This window comes from Rhinoraja longicauda, chromosome 4, assembly GCF_053455715.1.
Source record: "Rhinoraja longicauda isolate Sanriku21f chromosome 4, sRhiLon1.1, whole genome shotgun sequence".
Classification (NCBI taxonomy): Eukaryota; Metazoa; Chordata; class Chondrichthyes; order Rajiformes; family Arhynchobatidae; genus Rhinoraja; species Rhinoraja longicauda.
In genome coordinates this window covers 56,045,824-56,061,769 of record NC_135956.1, presented here as the reverse complement: position 1 = coordinate 56,061,769, position 15,946 = coordinate 56,045,824, and the positions used below count along the sequence as shown (strand labels likewise).

Sequence of the window (15,946 nt, the reverse complement as noted above, 5' to 3'; positions counted from 1 at the left end):
ACGAACCGAAATATTGAATTGGTTTCCATACCATATCTGGAGCGTGCTCTTTACAACAAGAAAGGTTAATGCTGCCAGTTCTATTAACATAATAGAACTGGCAGCATTATTATATTTCATAATAAAACCTGTCCGACATTAATGAATATCTCATTAGTAAATTATTGCACCATCACATACTCCTGCTTTAGTAAAAGACCATTTATAGTTGAGTGTTGCTAATCCCAGTATAAAAGGAAACTAAACGTCCCCCTGTTCAACGAAGTGTGCTTTTATATATATATCTGAAGTATGTACACAGTTTCGTTAAGGTCATTTTAGCATGGTGCAGCTACATTCTACCTCAAAGTTTTAAGCAATGAGTAATTGAATTGGACCCGAGTATTTTCAGTACCAGAGTACTACACGAGAATCTGAGTATGGCACAAGTATATGAGTACTGTGAGTACCTGAATATTGTACCCTATTTTTCTGGTTATGCCAGAATTAATTAGATTTGGACTTATCTCTTTGAGCTTCTCTCTCATGCATGTAGTTGTAAATGCTCTATGCTTGCAGGAAGTGTCTTGACCAGAAACACCACCTATCAATATTCTCCAGAGATGCTGCCTGACCTGCTGAGTTACTCCTGCACTTTGTGTCCTTTTATGCTTTAAACAATATTTGGGAAGACCTGCCACTTAGCTCTATGCACACATCTCTGTGGAGGTTTCAATGTCCAGCCCTGCAGTGGGTTTAAACCAGGTGTAGCATCTTCCACTCTGACTCCCCTGCTGTTGGTTATCCTATGCTGCACAGGTGTATTGCCTGTGGAGTCAAGGGGACAGAGTAAACATGTGCAGATCCCAGAGTTCAGGCCCGGTGCCTGCTCTCTGAGCTTTCACCCAGTATAGGCAAACAAAACTACCCACACATACAGCTTTCCTGGTGAGTGCCTGTGAACTCCTTAAAATGAATGGGGGAAAAATTATGTCAGGAAAATATTACATTGAGTTTTTAGGTTTTGTTGAAATGCTATTTTTTCGATCTGATTGGATAGCATGCAAAACAAAGCCTTTCCTTGCACTCAGTATACGTGACAATAATAATCCCAAATTTAAACCTAATTATTCTTAAGATATGTGTAGGAAAGAACAACAGATGCTGGTTTACACTGAAGGTAGACACAAAATGCTGGAGTAACTCAGCGGGTCAGGCAGCATCTCTAGAGAGACGGAATGGGTGATGTTTTGGGTGAGATGTCTGAAGAAGGATCAATCCTTATCTCCAGAGATGCTGCTTGACCCATTGAGTTACTCCATCATTTTGTGTCTACCTTCGGTAGATTCTTGAGAGTGTGTGTGTGTGTGTGTGTGTGTGTGTGTGTGTGTGTGTGTGTGTGTGTGTGTGTGTGTGTGTGTGTGTGTGTGTGTGTGCGCATATATATGTGATGAAACTATTAAAAAAATTATTTTAATTTGGCAATTTTGTTTTTAACAGGTCTCGTACGATTTGAATGTTATATGTACAGTTATATGTACAGTTATATGTACAGTTATCAAGAATACATTAACATGAAAAAATGATTAACATTAGGTCTGAAGTATAAACTTTAAGCAGTAGGCAAGAAACTGCCCAAGGCATGCTGTTTTCCCAGTGGGTTCATTAGTGTTGCTGGGTCTTAAGACTCCTGCACAGATTTCAATAAATTCTGTTGCCAGAGGCTGCCAGACACTTGGTGTACTTGATAGTACTGGACTCTTTCACAAGGGGCACCAGCTGAAAAGAGGCACAGAGAGCACCAATGGACCATGTTTAGATGGATGACATCCCATTCGTGCACGCAGACCAAGTCAAAATCTATCCCATGATTTCCCCCCAAGTCATCTCTACCCATATTCCTGAGTTTCTGATAAATCTTTTCATATTTCTCTTGCAAATCAGCAAATAAGTCAAAACAGTGATTTGCTTGGGTACAAAATCAAATCATAGCCTGTCCATGGACCACACAAGCCCAGCTCAGAAACGATTTATAGTTTCAGACCTGATGCAAACAATGTGCTGTGAACGTAACCACCTTAAGCTTGCTTCATCCAGTCCAGGTGAAGGCTTGTGACCTGAAACATTACTATCCATTCCGCTCAACACACGTTAAGTTCCTCCTAGTTTTTTTTTGTTTCAGCTTCCTGGTAAGTGGCATTCCATTTCAAACCTCCGGCATTGCTCACTCATTGGTCGGTGTCCAAATTTATAAACTCCAAATAAAAATCCACGTGTGAGTTTCTTTCTTTTCCTGCTCATCTTTAACCAGCTCCCTGAGCCATGGACTCCCTTGACCATGAGTTACTTCTCTTCAGATCTCATTGTCCCTTTCAGCAGAGACCTGTCACCATGAGAGAAACTCCCTGCTGTGCCTTCAGTGCCCGCTGGATGACAGAGTACTCCGTGCTGAACTGTAAAGTGAAGAAGACTTACTACAACTCTACAAAGCATTGTGAGAGTACATTCAGGAGTACAGTGAATAATTTTGGTCCTCCTATTTAAGGAGTGATTGGAGACAGTTCAGAGACAATTCTAGGTATGGAGGGATTGTCCTACTAGGAAAAGTTAAACAGGTCGAGACTACTCATTGAGGTTCTCAAGAATGAGAGGATATCTTATTGCAATAGAGAAGATTCTTGGGGGGAAGGGGACTAGAATAGGTTAATGCTTGCACATTGACTCTGTCAAACCAGCAGATTTTCCAAACTGTGACATGTTATATTATCAATACTTTGATACTTTTAATTCACTTTTTAAAAGTATGTCTCACAGTAATATTTTAAGGTAAGTTTCAAGAGAGCGTGTGAGTGGAAGGGAGTGCAGGCACTGGGGCCCCTGTGAGTGGGAGAATGCAGTAAACCTTACCCGATGAGCTAGATGCCAGACAAATGGGATCTGTGAATGGGCTATTGAGGTTTTATTGTATTGGATTTGAGACAAGATGCAAAAGCCCTGTTTACTTTCTTAGTGTAAGTTGGTCACCTGTACCAAATATATTAAACTTTCTCTTTCTTTCACAGTTGGCTGAAAGGAAAAGAAGAAGATAAGAAAGAAACAGATGTACATTACAACTCTTTGACTGGGGAGGGAAATTTCAATTGGCGTTTTATTTTTCCCTTTGACTACTTACCTGCGGAGAGACTGATGGTTATAAGCAAGAAACATTCCAAGTTCTCTTTGCATAAGACTGAACGCAAAGTTCCTGCAATCCTTATACTTCAGGTCTGGGATTTTGAGAGGCTTTCTTCAAATGACTTTCTAGGTCAGTTGGAGGTTTGCAATGTTACCTATTGTTCCTTCACAAGGTTGAAGAAAACATTTGGAATTCACTTTGCAGAAACATTGTCTTTTAGTGGAGTCCCAATTCAAATTCACTCAGGACATAAAAAGAAAATTGTTTAAATGTTCCACTTCCACTTCCACTTTTGAAGAGTTATTAGCAACTTCTGTAGCTTTGCACCCATCACAAAGGTTTCTTCCAGATATGAGCTACTTTTATGCAGTATTGTCATTTTGAAAATTCACTTGGATTTTGAGTGTAGGTTGATGATGGATGATCCCCCAAATGTCCAAACAATGTACCTCTGTTTGTGAAAATGTTTTCAATTGAAAAAAGTCCAGATCTGAGACCACACATTGCACTGATGATTAGGAAGCAGTCCAGCAACCCAGAAGTGATGATTTAAAAAGTGACCATGCATTTTATCAGATTAAATGTGATAAATTTGGCAATTTGTGAATTGGAAAACAACAAATTAACCTGAAACCTGATATTTTGTCATGATAATTTAACCACTTTAATTTTCTTTTGGCGAAGAGGCCTATCAAATTTTAGGTGGGAATCCAGGCAGATTTTGGTATCGTGTGTTCCTGAACATTATGTGTGGCACGTAATTCATTATAACAAAACATAGCTTTTTAAATCAAAGACATGTACCCCAAAGATTCAATTCCATTATAGAGAAAACTTGTAAAAACATTATAAAGTCAAGGAATACCTTGAATTTCAATGATATTATATTGTGTATGAAGGTGCTACATAAATGTAGTTATGCCTTATAATATAAATATAGAACTGAATTCTGTACAATTCAAGGAGACTAGATTTTTAAAATCATTAGATGCCATTTACTTGGAGATGAACTAAGTCCTTCAAAACATTCTAAATATAAATGTTTCCACAAGAATATAAAAAACCTGAAGAAGTCAAATATCTAGTCCCTTGAGCATGTTCAACCAATCAATAATTAATTTAATACCTCATATCATTTTTCATATTGAAGCCTAATTTTCCCATAATTTCTTTGATGTTAAATGTAACTTTTCGTCTTGGCTTTTGACATACTCACTATCAGACAACCCACAGCCTATTGTAGATATTCAAAAGTTTGCATCACTTTCAATATGGAAAATAAATAGCCAGTGCTGTATCGTGTGGCTGTGCCCTATAATTCAAAAGTTTATTGCTTGTTTTCCATTTTTGTTCGGATACTTCCTGACCCAGTTATTCTATTGGTGGAAAAACTGGGTATCTGCCAATTGAAGTAGGATTTAAAACAAAGGGGTGCTTGGAAAGTAGGATTGACTTGTAGTATTGTGCATCAGCTAGTTATTTAATATAAATAGTTTTTTGTGTGCACTTACATTTCCCTCATGCCTTCTTTTTGTAGGATCTGTGGAGCTCGATCTCAATGGATTTCCTTGTGGTGAAAAATCTGCCAAGAAATGTGGTTTGCACATGATTGAAGAGGGTGCTCAGATTAAACTTATCTCAATATTTCAGCAGAAGCGTCTTCGAGGTTGGTGGCCTTTAGAAAAATCAGGAGAACTCACTGTAAGTACTCTACATTCTGTACATAATGAAGGTGCTGAAGTTCTACTTATAAAGAAATAGAGAAAGAGGGCTGAGAAATAACAGCCAGTTGGCAACATTCCTTTCCTTCATTTTAGGCAGAGAAAGTCTCATCAGTTAGTACAAAGTGTGAAGAACAAAATGTTTTGGCTTAATATTAATACTGAAAATGCTAGTCAGATACCTCAGAAGTAAGGAAGCAAATGTCAAGTAATTCAGGAATATCAAGTCACGCAGCAGAGAATTTTATGGCACCGGAGGCCATTTGGCCCATTGAGCTTTGACAAGTCTATCCAATTAGTCTCACTCCCATGCTACTACACTGCAAACATTTCTCTTTCAAACATTTCTCCAATTCCCTTTTGGAAATGATACTCAGTTTCCATCAACTGTTCATGCAAAGCATTTCAGATCATGACAACTCTGGTGTTAAAAACATTATTTTCTTTGTTTTATTTTCTCAATTAAAAAAAATTCCTGTGCATTGACTACCAGCTGAAATCACTTTATTCACAAAATGCTGGAGTAACTCAGCAGGTCAGGCAGCATCTCAGGAGAGAAGGAATGGGTGACGTTTCGGGTCGAGACCCTTCTTTAGACTGATGTCAGGGGGGCGGGACAAAGGAAGGATATAGGTGGAGACAGGAAGATAGAGGGAGAACTGGGAAGGGAGAGGGGAAGAGAGGGACAGAGGAACTACCTAAAGTTGGAGAAGTCAATGTTCATACCGCTGGGCTTCAAGCTGCCCAAGCGAAATATGAGGTGCTGTTCCTCCAATTTCCGGTGGGCCTCACTATGGCACTGGAGGAGGCCCATGACAGAAAGGTCAGACTGGGAGTGGGAGGGGGAGTTGAAGTGCTCAGCCACTGGAAGATCAGGTTGGTTAAGGCGGACTGAGCGAAGGTGTTGAGCGAAACGATCGCCGAGCCTGCGTTTGGTTTTGCCGATGTAAAGAAGTTGACATCTAGAGCAGCGTATGCAATAGATGAGGTTGGAGGAGGTGCAGGTGAACCTCTGTCTCACCTGGAAAGACTGATTACACTACCAGCTGGAATCACCATGCTTTTATACAATCCTGATAAATCTATCTGCACCTTCTTTATGGTCAAGATACGCTGGTAAAATATTGTGTAAAATTAACTATGAAATAAAGCAAAGTGATAGGTATAAAAGAGCAGCCAAAAACAATGTAAATTCAGTCATTTACGTTAAGAAAATCTTCGTAAGTTCTTTCCTGAATTATTGGGGTTTCCTTAACCATAAAACATGAAATCTCACCATATCCAAACCTTAATGACATCACCCTTTAAAGCAGACACCAATTAAATATCCACATGAAGGGTGAAAGCAACTTGAATGAGATATCACAAACCCTCCTTAAAAGCTGTACATTTTTATTTCATGACCTTCAGCCAATAATTATGCCGAGGTTGTTGTCACGGTTACAAAGAAAGGGTATGGGTTATTGATATAGGTGTGAAGACTGTTGGAGAGGAAATCATAAAAATCTCAAAGCATGGCACAGGTCTACATGGTTGTACATGAAGCTTGCCTTTTTATGAATTCCCTGTTTCAGATATAACATATAACATATAACAATAACATATAACAACTACAGCATGGAAACAGGCCTGTCCGGCCCTACCAGTCCACGCCGACCATTCTCCCTGACCTAGTCTCATCTACCTGCACTCAGACCATAACCCTCCAATCCCCTCCTATCCATATACCTATCCAATTTACTCTTAAATAATAAAATCGAGCCAGCCTCCACCACTTCCACCGGAAGCCCATTCCATACAGCCACAACCCTCTGAGTAAAGAAGTTCCCCCTCATGTTACCCCTAAACCTTTGTCCCTCAATTCTGAAGCTATGTCCCCTTGTTGGAATCTTCCCCACTCTCAAAGGGAAAAGCCTACCCACGTCAACTCTGTCCGTCCCTCTCAAAATTTTAAAAACCTCTATCAAGTCCCCCCTCAACCTTCTACGCTCCAAAGAATAAAGACCCAACCTGTTCAACCTCTCTCTGTAGCCTAAGTGCTGAAACCCAGGCAACATTCTAGTAAATCTCCTCTGTACCCTCTCCATTTTGTCGACATCCTTCCTATAATTTGGCGACCAGAACTGCACACCATACTCCAGATTCGGCCTCACCAATGCCCTGTACAATCTCAACATTACATCCCAACTTCTATACTCGATGCTCTGATTTATAAAGGCAAGCATACCAAACGCCTTCTTCACCACCCTATCCACATGAGATTCCACCTTCAGGGAACAATGCACAGTTATTCCCAGATCCCTCTGTTCCACTGCATTCCTCAATTCCCTACCATTTACCCTGTACGTCCTATTTTGATTTGTCCTACCAAAATGCAGCACCTCACACTTATCAGCATTAAACTCCATCTGCCATCTTTCAGCCCACCCTTCCAAAAGGCCCAAGTCTCTCTGTAGACTTTGAAAATCTACCTCACTATCAACTACTCCACCTATCTTAGTATCATCTGCATATTTACTAATCCAATTTGCCACACCATCATCCAGATCATTAATGTAAATGACAAACAACAGTGGACCCAACACAGATCCTTGGGGCACTCCACTAGACACTGGCCTCCAACCTGACATACAATTGTCAACCGTTACCCTCTGGTATCTCCCATTCAGCCATTGTTGAATCCATCTTGCAACCTCACTATTAATACCCAACGATTTAACCTTCTTAATCAACCTTCCATGTGGAACCTTGTCAAATGCCTTACTGAAGTCCATATAGACAACATCCACAGCCTTGCCCTTATCAATTCCCCTGGTAACCTCTTCAAAAAATTCAAGAAGATTAGTCAAACATGACCTTCCAGGCACAAATCCATGTTGACTATTTCTAATCAGGCCTTGATTATCCAAATAATTATATATATTGTCCCTAAGTATCTTTTCCATTAATTTTCCCACCACAGACGTCAAACTAATAGGTCTATAATTGCTAGGTTTACTTTTAGAACCTTTTTTAAACAAAGGCACAACATGCGCAATGCGCCAATCTTCCGGCACCATCCCTGTTTCTAATGACGTTTGAAATATTTCCGTCATAGCCCCTGTTATTTCTGCACTAACTTCCCTCAATGTCCTAGGGAATATCCTATCAGGACCTGGAGACTTATCCACTTTTATATTCTTCAAAAGTGTCCATACCTCCTCTTCTTTAATCCTCCTAATTTCCATCACTACTCTACTTGTTTCGCTTACCTCACATAATTCAATATCCTTCTCCTCGGTAAATACCGAAGAAAAGAAATAGTTTAATATCTCCCCCATTTCTTCCGGCTCAGCACATAGCTGTCCACTCTGACTCTCTAATGGACCAATTTTATCCCTCACTATCCTTTTGCTATTGACATATCTGTAGAACCCCTTGGGGTTTACTTTTACATTACTTGCCAAAGCAGCCTCATATCTTTTTTTCGCTTTTCTAATTTCCTTTTTAAGATTCCTTTTACATTCTTTATATTCCTCAAGAACCTCATTTACTCCCTGCCGCTTATATTTATTGTATATCTCCCTCTTTTTCCGAACCAAGTGTCCAATTTCCCTGGAAAACCACGGCTCTTTCAAATTATTATTCTTTCCTTTCCACCGAACAGGGACATAAAGACTCTGTACTCCCAAAATTTCACCTTTAAATATCCTCCATTTCTCTATTATATCCTTTTCATAAAACAACAATTTCCATTTCACTCCTTTTAAATCCTTTCTCATCTCCTCAAAATTAGCCTTTCTCCAATCCAAAATCTCAACCCTTGGTCCAGATTTGACCTTCTCCATAATGATATTGAAACTAATGGCATTATGATCACTAGACTTTGCAAACATTGTAATTATGGCCCTTCCTCACCTTTCAATTGAATGATGTTTCTGTTGTCTAATCCTGGCACAATTTTACTCCAAAGATTAATCTGATACATTTGATACAGTGAGTATGTAGGGAAGGGAAAGAACACTTACAATGACAGATGTAATGGTTCAAAGGTATTACTGGGGAGCAATTGATTGAAATAAAGGAGGACTGTAAATGAACTCTATGACTATGATTCTAATAAGTGCATGGTGGAAGTGGGTTACTAAACAGCCAAGCAGCGCGATGCTGGAAATGCATCTTTGTAAAAAAAACCTGTTGTAATACAACTCCTGCTCTGATCAAAGGTCAATCAAAATGTTTTTATTTTATTATCCATGGATTATCCTTGCTCATGTGTGGAATTCATAATCTCTACCCCACTAATTAGGGAAAGGTTGAAGCTGAATTCCATCTGCTCACTGCCAAAGAGTCCGAGAAGAATCCAGTTGGCAGTGGTCGTAAAGAACCAGAGCCTTTGGAAAAACCCAAGTAAGTCTGATTTCACTGCAGATCTGTGTCATGATTACTGGATTTCCTGTAACCTCATCTGCACTTCAAACTTGCTTGTATCTTTCACTTCTTATTAAGATACTGACAGGCAATTTTATGTTCTGACCTGTGGGCATAAATTCAATTGAATTTGTCTTCTTCAATCATGATATAGACAATAGACAATAGACAATAGGTGCAGGAGTAGGCCATTCAGCCCTTCAAGCCAGCACCGCCATTCAATGCGATCATGGCTGATCACTCTCAATCAGTACCCCGTTCCTGCCTTCTCCCCATACCCCCTCACTCCGCTATCCTTAAGAGCTCTATCCAGCTCTCTCTTGAAAGCATCCAACGAACTGGCCTCCACTGCCTTCTGAGGCAGAGAATTCCACACCTTCACCACCCTCTGACTGAAAAAGTTCTTCCTCATCTCCGTTCTAAATGGCCTACCCCTTATTCTCAAACTGTGGCCCCTTGTTCTGGACTCCACCAACATTGGGAACATGTTATCTGCCTCCAATGTGTCCAATCCCTAATTATCTTATATGTTTCAATAAGATCCCCCCTCATCCTTCTAAATTCCAGTGTATACAAGCCCAATCGCTCCAGCCTTTCAACATACGACAGTCCCGCCATTCCGGGAATTAACCTAGTGAACCTACGCTGCACGCCCTCCATAGCAAGAATATCCTTCCTCAAATTTGGGGACCAAAACTGCACACAGTACTCCAGGTGCGGTCTCACCAGGGCCCGGTACAACTGTAGAAGGACCTCTTTGCTCCTATACTCAACTCCTCTTGTTACGAAGGCCAACATTCCATTGGCTTTCTTCACTGCCTGCTGAACCTGCATGCTTTCTTTCATTGACTGATGCACTAGGACACCCAGATCTCGTTGAACCCCCCCTCCTCCTAACTTGACACCATTCAGATAATAATCTGCCTTTCTATTCTTACTTCCAAAGTGAATAACCTCACACTTATCTACATTAAACTGCATCTGCCATGTATCCGCCCACTCACACAACCTGTCCAAGTCACCCTGCAGCCTTATTGCATCTTCCTCACAATTCACACTACCCCCCAACTTAGTATCATCTGCAAATTTGCTAATGGTACTTTTAATCCCTTCGTCTAAGTCATTAATGTATATCGTAAATAGCTGGGGTCCCAGCACCGAACCTTGCGGTACCCCACTGGTCACTGCCTGCCATTCCAAAAGGGACCCATTTATCCCCACTCTTTGCTTTCTGTCTGTCAACCAATTTTCTATCCATGTCAGTACCCTACCCCCAATACCATGTGCCCTAATTTTGCCCACTAATCTCCTATGTGGGACCTTGTCGAAGGCTTTCTGAAAGTCGAGGTACACCACATCCACTGACTCTCCCTTGTCAATTTTCCTAGTTACATCCTCAAAAAATTCCAGTAAATTTGTCAAGCATGATTTCCCCTTCGTAAATCCATACTGACTCGGAATGATCCCGTTATTGCTATCCAAATGCTCAGCAATTTCGTCTTTTATAATTGACTCCAGCATCTTCCCCACCACTGATGTCTGACTAACTGGTCTATAATTACCCGTTTTCTCTCTCCCTCCTTTCTTAAAAAGTGGGATAACATTTGCTATTCTCCAATCCACAGGAACTGATCCTGAATCTATAGAACATTGAAAAATGATCTCCAATGCTTCCACTATTTCTAGAGCCACCTCCTTAAGTACTCTGGGATGCAGACCATCAGGCCCTGGGGATTTATCAGCCTTCAGTCCCATCAGTCTACCCAAAACCATTTCCTGCCTAATGTGGATTTCCTTCAGTTCCTCCATCACCCTAGGTTCTCCGGCCCCTAGAACATTTGGGAGATTGTGTGTATCTTCCTCAGTGAAGACAGATCCAAAGTAACGGTTTAACTCGTCTGCCATTTCTTTGTTCCCCATAATAAATTCCCCTGCTTCTGTCTTCAAGGGACCCACATTTGCCTTGACTATTTTTTTCCTCTTCACGTACCTAAAAAAACTTTTGCTATCCTCCTTTATATTATTGGCTAGTTTACCCTCGTACCTCATCTTTTCTCCCCGTATTGCCTTTTTAGTTAACTTTTGTTGCTCTTTAAAAGAGTCCCAATCCTCTGTCTTCCCACTCTTCTTTGCTATGTTATACTTCCTCTCCTTAATTTTTATGCTGTCCCTGACTTCCCTTGTCAGCCACAGGTGTCTCTTACTCCCCTTAGAGTCTTTCCACCTCTTTGGAATAAATTGATCCTGCAACCTCTGCATTATTCCCAGGAATACCTGCCATTGCTGTTCTACCGTCTTCCCTGCTATTCATTGTGTAAGAAGGAACTGCAGATGGACACAAAATGCTGGAATAACTCAGCGGGACAGGCAGCATCTATGGAAAGAAGAAATGGGTGACGTTTCAGGTCGAGACCCTTCTTCAGATTGAGAGAAGGTCTAAAGAAGGATCTTGACCCAAAACATTACCCATTCCTTCTCTCCAGAGATGCTACATGTCCCACTGAGTTACTCCAGCATTTTGTGTTTACCTTGCACTATTCATTGTTGATATGATGTTCCAGAATGAATATTACATTAGCTTAGGTTTAATGTGGTTTCATAGAATATTGTATTAACAATGAATAGTTTTGTCTAGTTTAGTTTAGAGATACAGCCCATCGTCCCACCAAGTCCGTGCCAACCAGCGATCCCCGCACCATAACACACACTAGGGACAATTTACAATTATACCAAGCCAATTAACCTACAAACATGTACATCTTAGGAGTGTGGGAGGAAACTGGAGATCCCGGAGAAAACCCACACATGTCACGGAGAGAACGTACAAACTCCGTCAAGCCAAACACCCATAGTCAGGATCGAACCGGTGTCTCTGGTGCTATGTGGCTGTAACTCTACTGCTGAGCCACTGTGCCATACCGAATACTGGAACAAATTTGGCAAAGTCAAATGAACTCTTGGATTGGGCTAAATTAAATGTAGTACCATCATGTGGGCTTTGCTACAACTTTAACCCATTGAATTTCTTAACAAATAAATATCACTGCATTTTTCTAAGTGTGTATGATGCTGCCGACTTAACTGGATCCAAACATTGTGAACTTTCAAGCATTGTTGACTTTGATTATAAAATTATTGCTGCTTTGTTCTGGTTGAACCTTTATTACCTTTAAGTAAGAAGGTTGCAGCTTGAAAAGATGCAGATAGCAACATCTAGACTGATACTCCAGAGCATCAATAACCTTGCTGGAGATGCCATTTATTGAATGAGACATTAAACCAAAGACTTTCATACCCGTTCAGGTGGATGTAAAAGAGTGCATTACACTATTTCAACGAAAAGTAAAGGAGCTTTTTGTGGCCAATATTTATCTATCAAGTAACATTCCCCAAACAAATGATCTGGTCATTGCTATATAATTCTTTGTGAGAGATTGCTCTGCATAAATTAGCTGTTGGATTGCCTGTATTAAAACAGCAACTGCATATTCCTTTGTCAGTAGTGTTCTTTGGGACATCCTGAAAACCATATGAAATACTGTATACTCTCAAATGCAAATCTTTCCACTTTCCTCATATTTGGTGATTTAATGCTACTTGTTTTATTCCTATAAGCAAATGCTCTGGTAATAGGCAGCTTCTTAAATTTAAGATCTTCAATAATGTACTTGCAATGGTTTTAACTGTTTTACTAAGCTATTTTTTTCTCTCCATAGCCGTCCTGATACTTCCTTCACTTGGTTTATGCAGCCGTTGAAATTCGTCTATTATTTCATTTGGAAGAACTACAAGAAGTACATCATTATTGGGCTCATTTTGCTCATTATAACTTTGTTTATTGTATTGCTGATCTACACACTGCCTGCTGCAATAAGCACACGGATAATGAATGGGTGAATTGGAAACTGTTTGAAATGAAATTGCAGAACCCCAAAAATACTCACCCACATATTATTTAAATTAAACTAAGACTGTTTTCTGTTTTAGTTTCACATCATCAAAAGGCTGTTTAAATTATAATTGTCTTTGCAAGGTTTATGTGATGATTTACTATGATGCAATCTTCCCAGTTTACTAAATTATACGAAGGAGCCTAAATGGATATACAGCTATGGTCTTAGCTATGTCTGTTAAATTTCAAGGGGAAAGCTTAAAGCTGCAACTTATTGAGAGGCCTGTTCACAAAGCACAGCAGAGCAGCAACCTACTCATTTTGCTGTTAGTTCTCACATCAACTTGTGATTGCTCAGTGATGAACCATTGACAATAGGTCACTCAAATTATCCCACATTTTACAGATTACTGTGGAAAAGAATCAGCAAAGTACAGGAGTTGCTGCATTTCAGAATTAGCAAAACAAAATAATTGGAAAATTCCAGTGACAACAACTCTGAGTTTGACTTAAGCTCATCTTTATTTTTTACTTTAGTTTAGTTTCGAGATACAGTGCGGAAACAGGCCCTTCGGCCCACTGAGTCCGCACTGAACAGCGATCCCCGCACATTACACCATCCTACACACACTAGGGACTATTTACATTTATACCAAGCCAATTAGCCTACAAACTTGTACGTCTTTGGAGTGTCGGAGAAAACCCATGTGGTCACGGGGCGAACAGACGGCTGTCCGTTCAGACAGCACCCGTAGTCAGGATCGAACCCAGGTCTCCGGCGCTGTAAGTGCTGTAAGACACAATGGTAGCATTGTGCCACCTGACTGATGTATCTCTCTTTCATTGCAAGGAGGCCAATCTAGTTATGTATTAAAGTCTGTCCTGTCTGTGAATACCATCTATCGGCCTGACAGGAACCATTTGACTGAAGTAGCAAATGTATTGGCCAAAATTGGGTTGAAAGTGTAACATTGAGAGAAATGTAACAAAAAGCAATTATGAAATATTGAAAACAAGAGCATATGCTGAGGAACCTACTGAGGCTTAAAATATTATAATTAACTCAAGATATATACTAGAAATTTAGAAAATTTAAAATCGAAAAGCAATAAACAGGAATGAAGTTGTTAAATTACTCTCATTAACGGGCGCTGACAATCAAAATGTAAAATGGTTCTCAGCCTGAGTGAAGCTGGCTGAATACCAGAGGAGACAATAAAAGGGCATTAAGGTGTTCTCTTGCTTTTAATGAATGAAACAAAACATGTAATAATGTAATTGAAAAACACGCAATCTCTTTTCCATGTAGTAACTTGATCAAACTTGTTGTGAGGGTTTAAAGTGAAAGAGTTGGATTGCGCAGATGAAACTGAGTGCATTCACTAAGCTTAATCTTGTACATTGGCGAGACCAAGGGTAGACTCTACTACCGTTTTGCTGAACACGTGCTTTGTCCACCAAGGCCTGCTGGATCTCCCATTCCCATCTTGACCTTTCTATTCTGAGCCTCCTGTGACTGCCATTGCCAGTGTGAGGCCGCATGCGAACTGGAGGAATGCACCTCATTATAGTCCTTAGTGCAACCAAAGAGAGACTAAAGAGGCTCATAGTTAAGGTTAAGAGTTGTGTAGAGTTCAAGAGTCGATAGATGTTGAGAAGAAACTATCTTGAACCTGATGGTCACAGTTTTCATACTCTTATCCCTTCTTCCCGATGGTAGGAATGAAATGGGAGCCTGGCCAGGGTGATGTGGGTCTTTGTAGATATTGGCTGTCTTTTTGAGAGATGCTGGAGAAGTTAGTTTTAATTAACAAATGAGATTCAAGTTTACAGAGAAAATGTTAGGGCTACTCATCCTATCAAGAAGTATATTCATGATTGCAGACCAAACAATGTCATGTGTGCAAATAACTTGTAGAATTTGTACCCAAATCATTAGCCCAATTGTCTTCTTCCCAAATGCTGCATGACCCACTGAGTGTTGCCAACAAATTTCCTTTTTTTTAAAGTTTCTAACATTGGCAAGTTTTTATTTGTATTGTTTGCATACTGACTTTAAATAAAGCAGATGGCGATTTTCATGATGAAGTTCATCTTCCTAATTTGTTTTGTACGTACTGTATTTTGCATATTTATCAGAAAGCTTTATGGTGGCTTGGTACTTTACTGGTTAGTTCATGTATTCAATCATTAAAATTCAGACATGTATACAAGTGTTCTTCAGGTCTTTGATAATAATGATAATATTTCATTTTCAGTTATGAAATTCAAAAGTTACAGGTATGGGATTATTTTCGTATGAATTACTAATGTTAAACCAACTGCTGAAATACAGAAGTGAAATTACACCGTCACAATTAAATTTAGGGAAGGGTGGCAATGTGGTTATTTTACTAATTGCCTAGTTGTATCAAGTAGAGGGATAAGTTCAAATTTCATCATGGCAGCTGAAGAATTTTTTATTTAGTTAGTTCAACAAATTGGAAATTAAATAGAAGCTTGTGTCAATAATGTTGACTATGAAATTGGTAGATTTTTGTCCAAACCAATCAAGTCCCTCGGCGAAAGAAATCTACCTTTATTATCCCATCTGAGGAATACATGACTCCAGAAACACATTCTTATTGTTAACTCTTAATTGCCTTCTAAAATGAATTGCAGGGCATTCTTTTCAAGGGTTGTGGTGGTGAGTGATGGTGACACTTGAGCACCAAGGCACATTCCTTGTATATGCACATACTTGGCCAATAAACTTATTCATTCATTCAT

At 39.8% G+C, this 15,946-nt stretch overlaps 1 protein-coding gene across 1 annotated transcript in view; it reads left to right on the top strand.

Moving 5' to 3' along the window:
- Positions 1 to 13,257, top strand: part of fer1l6 (fer-1 like family member 6) — a 90,114-nt gene extending 76,857 nt beyond the window's left edge. The window contains exons 36-39 of the mRNA XM_078398434.1: positions 3,042 to 3,283; positions 4,692 to 4,855; positions 9,164 to 9,264; positions 13,002 to 13,257. Coding sequence (XP_078254560.1) covers positions 3,042 to 3,283; positions 4,692 to 4,855; positions 9,164 to 9,264; positions 13,002 to 13,182 — 688 coding nt within the window. The 3' untranslated portion in view covers positions 13,183 to 13,257. The remainder of the gene's footprint in view (positions 1 to 3,041; positions 3,284 to 4,691; positions 4,856 to 9,163; positions 9,265 to 13,001) is intronic.
- The last annotated feature ends 2,689 nt before the right edge of the window (positions 13,258 to 15,946 follow it).